Below are 10,514 nucleotides of genomic sequence, written 5' to 3' on the forward strand. Positions count from 1 at the left end.
TATCAATATGGATATTGATTGAGTTAGATCTATTGACTCACAAACAATTATAGTCTATCATTATAGAAGTAGATGTAGGTGGTGAAATACCAAAAGGGTCTTAATGTTCCCTCATGACATCTAAAGAAGACAATGATGTAACTCCATAGGAGCCATCATTAAAGTGAAGATGAATGTCCTTAGTGGTGACCTTCAAGTATGTAAGATGGGACTCACAAAATAAGATTTCAATCTCTCTAAAGCACTAATTCCAAGTAGCTATCTTTGGAAGACAATAAAAAAAAGATCTTGTTGCATTAACTCACAAAAAGCCCCATTTAAAACAACATTGAACTTATAAGAAGTAGGAAATGGAAATAGAAATAAGATCTCAATGCAGGTCATTCAATTACACTTCTCATACCATGAAGGGATGTCCACACAAGATTCCTAATTGTAAACACCAAATGAATTTTCCAATACTATAATATAAGAGTTCTTAATCTTATGATTCTAACTTGTAGATAAAGAACATGGACCTCTTGAATCTAGATAGAAGTCATAGAAGCAAAATTCTCATTGGAAGTATTTGTAGGAGGATAAAAAGAATAAAAAGCAGTCTCTATTTCATCTTAACATAATAAAATTATTCCTTATCATTAAGCACCTCAATTATTTTATGATCATATGGATGAAAAAGATCAAGTGGAATAAGAGGATTTGCAATATGATTTTGGAATGCAGATTCATTCAAACCTCTAAACATGTCTTAAATTGTGGTTCAAATGTCACATGGGAACTCAATGTGATTTGTGGCCAACTAAATGTTGATATCAATACAACAACCAATTTATCCTAGTATATCTTGATTATTGTCCTTATATACAAAATTTTGACAATAGGATGTGGGTTTAGGAACTTATCCATTAAGATTGGGTAAAAAATAAAGCCACCTAATATATGTCAATGTTCTATCTCACTATGAGTTATAGTTTTATATATCTAATTTGATTACAACAAAATATCTTTGATACCCATTATTAAGTCAAGTTTAGTCACAAAATAGACTAGTTAAAAGACCCATTCCAATAAAAGCACATGTTTAACCCCCAAATTCACTCAATCATGAGAACCCTAATAAAGTATGATTATGAAACTTGGCACTTAAAGGAATTATAATTGCTACCTGTCAAATCAAGGAAGTGGTTTTGATCTAAGTTTATTATTGTAGTGTCGTAAATTGTACTCCTTTAATTATTGAGTCCAATTTCACTCTTGTGGCACTCATTTTAGTTTTCTCATTCCTCTAAGCATTTTGGGACCATTTCTTGCCCTAAATTAATCCTCAATTCAATAATATGATTCCTATCCTACTTTAAAACTTCAAACAATCTTATTTGGGTCCTTACTTTAAGTGTGCCCTTTCTCCTATATAATTTTAAGTTTATATAGGTCCTATCTTATTTTAAATTTCAAAGCACTTTTTTCTTCACTTAAATGTCATCAATCCTAATATAAATAATAGATCCAATATCAAGGCCCTATTATCTCACTTCCCTTAAAATTTGAGTTTATTTTGTTACGACTATGTGCTTAATCACAATCTCATGCTTTTTGACTAAAATTTTGAGAGTAATGTGTCGACCTTGACATTTCTAGATATGTCCTCGAAGTTAGCGTATGCCTATTGTAAGTTATTCACAAAGTGAAAATATCTTAAGAACCATATATAAGACATCAACTCTAATTCATTCTCAAACATTCCAAATTCATTTAAGAGCAAAATGAGTATAAGGAGCATCAAGCTACAAAAAGGTTATCTTGAATTATGTTTTCATGATGAATTTTGTGATTATTTATCATCTTATTGTATCAACACTTGGAGAAATTATTTAAAGAGCATTGCATCATCAATAAAAGGTATAATCATTTCAATTCAGAAATTTCATTCAAGCATTTCATTTTAGATTTAGCCTCTACCCTGCAAGGGTAAGATCTCTTTCTAATCACCATTGTTGTAAGGTTAATTCCAACATGAGGTTTGACTTAGGTGAATCATTTGTGTCTCCTTTTATGAATTTGTAGGTTTAGGAACAAGTTACAAGTTCAATTTGGACAAACATAAGTCTTTCAGACTCAAAATCAGAACTTCTAGGGAAATTTCATTAGAAAAGGGCATGACACTAACAATAAGCACCATAGTACACTAGGACTAGGACGCCTAGTGCCATAGTCCACCAGGACTAGGGTTCCTAACACCATAGTCTAGGTATTTTGACCTAAAATTTTACTAGAGAGCATTTTGGAAGCTCATGAGACCAGTTGGATCCCTTGTTCTACACCTAGACACCTATAAGAAGTATGGCACCTAGCCACATAGTCCACCCATTTTGAGATTAGTCCACTCATAGTCCTCTTTGCATCCCCTTTCTAGTTTTGTACATCTCAATTGATTCTCATATCTACATTTGTCTTTTTATGGTGTTTACTATCAATATTACATCATTTAGCCTAGTTCTTTGAATCCATCTCATCTAAACAATCAAAATAAAAAATAAAAAGAGAAGAATCAATCATCATGCCCAGGTCTCCTAAGGGTTATAGTTGGGCCTATTGGTTGTCGTCTAATGTAATTGGTGGGATTGGTTTTGTTTCCCAGTTTACATGTAAAAACTAGTGAACCCCCTTTTCACTACATTACAATTATAAGTGCAAAAAATAGTTCATAGAATTAAAACTATAATATTTTATAAAGAATGGAATAAAATTAAACTACACTAATGAGAAATCACTCTTTCTTTTTTTAAATGCACCCAAAAACATTATCTTATGAGACCAAATAAAGCCCAAAAGTTCTCAAAACAAAGATATGGCTTAGCAACATTCATAAGAATCTACAAGTTTTGGACAACTAGATATCCAAATCTAGAATTATCTGCATCACTACAAAGCTCTCAAAAAATTAGCTCATGTCAAAAAAATTGTTAAAAAAAAAAATGAGAAAATGAGCACGAATGAAGCCTTAAAACTTCAAGTTCCAAAATCTGAACTCAATTGGAGAGGAGGGTAGGAATTGGGAGAAAAGTGATTGATGTCTTCCTGACATCAGTGAGCAATATTCTAAGATTTCCTAGAATATCCATCAATGCCAATATATGTAAATATTGCCTTATGCTTTTTATATGAAAAATTCCTTAGAATTACATGAATGCTACCAAAAAACACTAGATACCCACAAAGTGAAGAAAAATGTGGGTTGGGATGGGCTAAGTAGGGGGAGGTGGTCTTACCCTAGCTGCAACAATGTATTGGTGGTGATTGGGTTGTGTAGAGGGGAGAACACTAGCAATCTACTTGTAGTTTATCCCCAACCATTGTAAACTAAATAATGGTCATGGTGATCAACTACAAAGTCTTTTTAATTTTTACACAGAGTTGTATGGTATAGCCTATGCAAAGTCATATGAGCCTATAACAAAAAAAGTTCCCAAATGCTCCTAGCATCAAAATGGAAAAGTTTTATATGAAAATGGGAGTTTTCAAACCTTCTAGATGCAATAGAAAAATCCATTTGGCCTAAGAATGCCTAAAAAAAGTAGATTTATTGAAGCCACAAACAATCCCTTAAACAAGTTTCCCAAACTCCAATTTAATTCAAATTAAGGCTAATCTTGACTTTTGAGCATTTAGGGCAACTCAGTGAGCTCAAATTCGCTCACCTAAGGTTCAAAATCGCCTACAATAAAATTATAGAGAAATGCCTCAAAATATGATAAAGACACTCTCTAAAAAATAAAAAAATGGACTACAATATATAGCCCCAAGATTGTAAATTTGATAAGGTTGAAGAAGAAGCTAAAAAACAAAAAAACAATAGATTACTTTATCTAAATTTTCAAATTAGAGAGGATAAGGAAAAATAGAATCCCTTGAAAAAAGAAGAGTGTGTGCAACTCATTATAGTATCATATGTAAGTAATAAAAATAAATTACATAAGCAAACTTAATATAGTAAGGTGAAATTAAATAATTACACCAATAGAAGATGGATGGGGCCTCATAAGCAGGCTTATGGTTTGTCACAACCAACCTCCTTCTACACCCTAGGCATACACCCAACATAATATGTTTGACACACTCAAACTTTGAGGACTCTAAAATGTCGTTGGGGCTTATTTACTGCATAACAACATTAGAGATCAAACGCACCAAGCAAAGGTGTACTCCAATTATTTTTTGGAGCATCTTCATGCAGCTATGTAATTATTGGGATGCTCCCAAAGGCCAATTGAGGAAAATACAAAAGGTCTAAAGGTAAATCTTCCCTATGACTACATTCCCTATTTTTTGATTGTCGTGGTGAAGATGAGGACTTGAATAATGTGATAGTAATAGGCTTAATTGATAAATTTGAATCTTGTGATAAATGCAATTCAATGAAAGGAGACATTATGAGGAATGTGTAATTTTGTTGGCCTCGAGATTGTGGGGGTTTCTAAGATATTTTAGTTATATTTCTTTTTCTATTTTTTTGACGGTTCCCTGAACAATAGTGGTCTATTATGGTTTTGTTTCTTAAGGGTGTGTTTTAATTGTGTGTTGAACTTCATAAATATCAAACGTATAGCTATTACAATTCATTATATCTATTTTGTCTTGGCTAGCTAGCTTGGTTGAAATCTCTTTGGCCACCGCTATTGGTGATTGGTTAAGTGTAAAGAATTGTATGGACCCAATGCACTCTATGTTTCTAGCATCTGATTTGTTTCTCATATTTCATGGCTCGACCTAATCAAATTCACTATTAAAATAAATTATATTATTTAACAATTATTATGTTATTGGTACCAATGAGAATTTTCAGCTTGGTCCATGCCAAATGAGGCCACGAATGGGAGACCTCCTCCCCAACATGAATGTACAATAGTCCAAGCTCGCAAGCACAATAGCCCAACAAGGGCACATAACCTACAAGCACACCAACCCAACGAGAGTATGGAGCACAAGCATGAATGCCTACAAAGTCACCTAGCATGAATGCCATCAACATCAATATTGAGGGTCAAACTCGCAAGCACGTTAGTGTTAGGATTAAGGTGTCATCTACCTTGTAAGTCCTATGTCGTATTGTATGGTCCCAACATCCTTGGAATGTGTCCTAAAGCACTTAGGGTGTATTTTGAAAAATATTTTTTGTAATATTTATTTTCACTATTGTTTGTAATGCATTCATAAGGAGTGATGGGTTCCACTAGTAGCAATAAAGGTGGGTTGTGAACACAATTATTTAAAATTGTTCTCCTTACATGTGAATGCCTAAAATAGGATAATTAATGCCCTGGGAAGTGGACAAATGAGTGACCTTTAGGCTTTACCAAGTGAGCGCTTAGAAGAGGCAATAGATGTCTCTTGGTGTTCCTTCATTTATTGTATTAATGCTTATCCAATGTCTTTTGACTTCTATGGAGGCAATTCAAGGGTTGGGGTCATTTGTAAAGAAAAGCCTTCTTTGGTGGTTTTGGAGCTCTTGTCATTCTATAAATTCAACTCTTTAGATGTAGAATTAATGAGAATAAGGCATAAGGAGGTTGTTCATAGGTACACAGGTGTTTCCATGTTGGAGACAAAATGGAGAATGGAAGTGAATGTATTTTAATCACATTAATTTGTTAATAATGCATACTTGGACTCTCTTCTTGGTGGAGTTTTTTCCAACAAGGGTTTCTACATATAAATCCTATGTTATGTGATGCTCTTAGGTTGCTAATTTGTGTCTTTTTACTACTATCTTATGGTGATGTTATAAGTTCACAACCTTTGATATTTGAACTTAGCGAGGTTTGATCCTTGGTGGCCACAACAATCCCACCACTTAAGTATCACACTATAAGATGAATCCCATTATTTGATGATTATTATATCTATTAAACTATTTGATGATTATTATATCTATTAAACATTAGTATGTCATTCATATAATAAAATGTTTTAATTAGTTAACAACAATTTATTAGCTAATACTAAATCCAATTATAAATATGATTATGATATTAACTTATTTACTAATAAATAATAATTAGTTTAAACGCTTATACTAAATTAACTTATATTTTATTATTTACTTAAATCATTTATCCATTAATTGCTATCTAATAAAATTATTATCAAGTCTATTGCAGTATCATTAATTAAAAATAGAGCATTATATATTTTTAGATTAAATGGTTAGGGTTTCTAAGATGACTCCTACCCTTTAAATCTAAATTGTTGGTACATATGGTTAAGAAACCTAATCCTTAAAGAAATTAAAATAAAATTAAGAAAGGTATAGGTTGATATTGCTAGTATCTAACAAAATATATCACCGCCCTTAGAATCAAAACCAAGAACCAACAACCTTGTTATCACCACAAAACAAACAATGTCATAACTAAAAACCAACACACATAACTCAATTTGGCACTAGAAGCCTATGCTCCTACTCTATTGCTTTCTCTATCACATTATCTCTAAGCCTAGCAATGGAGTCTAGTGTTTTAAGGTGAACCCCATGCAAGACTTTTACTCTATGCTTGACCCTACAAACATCTTTGTCATTGATAAATTAGATGAGCAATGTAGTTGCTGGTAACATTCAGTCTACCCTTATCATGAATAATCATTAATTGCAACATCACTTTCCTCACTTTCCTCAAATATGAGCAGCATGATTGAAGCATATACACCTCTTGTTGGAAGTTGCAACAAATGTGTTTTGTCTGTCTCAACTATTGACTCTTGTACATCTTGAACAACCTTGACCTTCTTGAGATTAACACTAACTTCAATTGAATTTGACACAATAGGGAGCACGACTACAACATCATAATAATCTTGAAGTACCAATTACAACCAAACTCCAATAGATACATTAAAAACACTGCTCCAACTTAACAAAAAGTTCCTACTCACCATAACTTAGGCTTGAGAAGTCCCATACTTCTAAACATACCTTTTCTAACACCGCTAACACTGCCTTCATAAATCCTAGAACGACCAGTAAAACTAAAAGTAAAAGATTGATATCAAATGATTATCTTAAAACAAGATACAACAAAAAAACCTTGCCAATTTTCACATTCTTGTGATATGACATGATAAAATCCAGTACATTCACATTTTATGTTGTTAATTAATTTTAGAAAATAAAAGTAGAAGTTTAGGGTGGAATTTTGAGTCACCTTTAAAGAAGGCCTGAAAGATTAACAGTTAATTTGTTATGTGGGCTTGAATAAAAAACAACTTACCCAGTGTTTAGGCTCTTCATCGAAGAAGACTCCAATTTAGTTAGTGATCTTGAAAGTTGTTTCCTCTCTGAACATATTGACTCACAAATTGTGACAAAGCTGTGCTGTTTTGTTTGATGCATATGCAGTATACTTTGTTAGCTCCGTATCATTAAAAAGTATTAAATTCCAGCACGCACGAAATTTCATGATTCATCGGTATCCTTTTATACACCTTAGAGCATTGAACAAACAAACAATGGCACTGGCTGTTTAAAGCGTTGATGTTCAGACTCAGAGATTCTCCCACCATTATGAATTCAGATGTGAAAGAAAAGTTTTTAATAAAGCAGTCATATTACAAACAAAAACACAATTCTTTCCCACTAAAGATCTATTACATACAAAGATATCACAGGCAGCAATGCTCATATCAAATTGTTTTGAGGGAAGCTATACGATGCAAAGCTGCAATAGAGAAAATCCAGCTACTGTGTCTTCATTTTGGTTGGAAGGCCTGCAGGGACAAATGATAAACAGAGAAAGAAATTAGTTAGCTTACTGAAAGGGGAAGGAAGTAGATGATAGCAATTCAGTAATCATGTTATTTGTTTCTGAATTTGATTGTATAAATTTTTTTTATTTCTCACTTTCTGGAATGTGATTCCCAAACATTGATACAAAAAGAAAATTTATACAAACAAATTCAAAAACAACAATATTATGAATTGTACAAACTAATCTCATAAATTGTAGAAATTTAATGCCATTAATTTTAGTAATCATTACCGCAAAGATTGTTGCATGGCCTGGATCTGCAAGGTGAGCCAACAAATTGTCGATGGGGCCAGTGCCGGTGTATTCGGCTTGGAACCAGGCTCCCATGACGGCCAACATAGCTAGGCGGCCATTCTTGATCTCCTTGGTCCTCAACTCCTTGAGCTTTTCGGGGGAGCCTGTGCCCCAGCCCAGGGGGTCGAACCAGAATCCTCCGGGGTAGCCCACATCGGTGCCAGTGAGCTTGTTGTTGGGGAAAATGGGGTCAGTGTTGACAGAGCCGGGCTTGATTATGTCTGCCCATCGCCGCCCCTCTGCCCATCCCAGCAATATCATTTCCACCACGAAGAGCGTGGTTTTGTCTGTGAAGTAATCCAGCTCGCCCGCCGTGTACCAGAAGGGTGTGTTCAGGATCCCCAGCTTTGTCAACAGTTCTGGGATGAAGATGCCCGCCGCTCCCAGCATTGCCCACCTGCAGTGCACCAGCTCCGATTGCACATTCCATTTCAGCACCTCTGGGTCCGATCCTGCAATTCCAATCAAATATTTGTAGCTCTAATCACAGAGATTATTCAATTTCAAAGGCCCAAACGAGCTCATTGTAATTTTCATTCAGCATTATAATATCCCAAATCAAAATTCTCTCATTCCATGCTTACCTAAGCCCAGGGGATCGAATCCGAAGTCTCCTGGAAGGCTGCAGTTTCAAAAAGATTTCACTTTATAAATAGGATTGATACAGAGGGTACAAAACCTAAAATGGTATAAAATTGATTGAAACAGAGGATGAACAAACCTGCCATCAAGCCAAGGAGGTGGCGTACTGCCTGGAAACCACAGAGGCCTCTCAGTCTGTACTGCTTCACAAACAGTCACGGTTAACTTAGCCCCCCTCCTCCTCCTGCTGTTTCCAAAGCTTGAAGAGGGTCTAATGCCCCTGCTTCCCACCAACGAAGCCTTGGCCTTTACACTCTTCTGGCAGCTGTTACAGATCAACGCCCATCAACTGTAACAAATTCTAACCCATAAAGCTACAACTCTTCAAAATTGAACTTCAATCCAAAGTAATCTAGGGCAAAAACCCAAGACTCAATTTGGAAGCACTCCTAATACATAACCCATTTGAAATCACCTACAGAATATATATTCTCTAAGACTGAAAACTTCAGAGGCTTAAGAGTCAATGGTGGGAGTAATGATCACCTGGATGAAGGAGCAACTGCCACAGCTGCTACATTTGATGATGCACACACAGCAGAAGCACAGGATGCCATGATTGATTAACGCCCTTAAATGTCACTTGCTGTTACAAGAGCAGAAGCATGAAACCTTTCCCGCCTACTCTAATAACTAAAGGAAATACACATGGCCGGATTAAGGAGGCTTATCCACTTGTAAGGAACGGCGAGATTTTGGAAGGATAACATTTGCCTTTTGATTGGTTGCTCTCAAAACATGGAGCCTTCCCCACCACCCATTTTCAACCAGCAACCAAGACCTCTCTCACCCTCACCTCCCACACACACGTCTGTCAAATATCTGATATTTTACCCAAATTTCTTCGGCACTATATCAAAATGATTATTGAAAAGGAAAAATATTGATTTATTTTATGATAGGTATTAATCAATTTAGATTATGTTGATAGTGTAATGAGTGGGTGGATTAGATTATATTAGATTATATATTGTATATAGTAATAAATGGAAAGACAATTTAGCTTTGTATATGTAATTGAAGAATGCATGTGAATTCATAGTGAGTGATATTTATATGTATGAGAATCAAAACAAGTCTTACAATTGTGTGAGTAGTCTATGATCAAAATATTATTTTCTACATTGTATTTTATTGATTTTGTTGTTTTGGATCTAATTTGCATCTATGAACTTACTTTGTACCTATGAACTTACTTTGATATTCTCTAGTTCTACCTTGTCAAAAAATGTTTGTTAGTCAACAATGTCCTCTATCACACTCTTAGGCTTTTTCTATCAAGCTTAAAATGTTTAAAAGTATCTTAATAGATAACAAGCTTTAGAAATGTACATGTAGTCTAGAATAATTGCTCGGTGATTCATGTGTTAGGATGTGTGATTGATTAAATATGATAAATTCCTTAATATTTGACAATGCTTTTAATATTCAATTTTGTAATTATTCAAATGAACGAAGTGAACATCTTTTTATACATAAACATAACAACAAACTATGAAGATTTCTACAAAATTAGTTTAGGACCATAGTGTAAGATGAAGCCTGATCAACGAAATGTTTGATTTTGATTATGTAATTAAAAGGATCAAAATTGCGACTAAGAGGATGTGTCTTCAAAAAATCGACATTCAAGCACAATTTCTAGAGGTTCTTACAATTGCAATGGTGCTAAAAAGGGCACACTTGCAATTTCATGCCTCACGAAGCCTTCTCCAAATTTTGGCTTCCCAATTGGGATAGGACATAGATCATTTTGGGACATTTACAAGGCTATTA

General features: G+C 34.3%; 1 protein-coding gene across 1 annotated transcript; it reads right to left on the reverse strand.

Annotated features, from left to right (window-relative positions):
- Nucleotides 1-7,571: 7,571 nt before the first annotated feature.
- LOC131068276 (photosystem I chlorophyll a/b-binding protein 2, chloroplastic) lies at nt 7,572-9,410 on the reverse strand. Its single transcript, XM_058003771.2, has 5 exons — nt 9,225-9,410; nt 8,818-9,003; nt 8,681-8,718; nt 8,034-8,548; nt 7,572-7,761 (listed from the first exon to the last, which is right to left on the reverse strand). The coding sequence occupies exons 1-5, from the start codon at nt 9,293-9,295 to the stop codon at nt 7,744-7,746; spliced, it is 828 nt and encodes a 275-aa protein (XP_057859754.1). The 5' UTR covers nt 9,296-9,410; the 3' UTR covers nt 7,572-7,743.
- Between the last annotated feature and the right edge of the window lie 1,104 nt (nt 9,411-10,514).

The sequence above is a fragment of the Cryptomeria japonica genome, chromosome 3 (assembly GCF_030272615.1).
Source record: "Cryptomeria japonica chromosome 3, Sugi_1.0, whole genome shotgun sequence".
In the NCBI taxonomy this organism is placed as follows: domain Eukaryota; kingdom Viridiplantae; phylum Streptophyta; class Pinopsida; order Cupressales; family Cupressaceae; genus Cryptomeria; species Cryptomeria japonica.

Coding starts and splice junctions, on each gene's coding strand:
- LOC131068276 (XM_058003771.2), bottom strand. CDS start 9,295: ATGGCATCCTGTGCTTCTGCTGTGTGTGCATCATCAAATGTAGCAGCT. Junction 9,004..9,224: donor GCAGTTGCTCCTTCATCCAG/GTGATCATTACT, acceptor GATCTGTAACAG/CTGCCAGAAGAGTGTAAAGG. Junction 8,549..8,680: donor ATTCGATCCCCTGGGCTTAG/GTAAGCATGGAA, acceptor TTGGAATTGCAG/GATCGGACCCAGAGGTGCTG.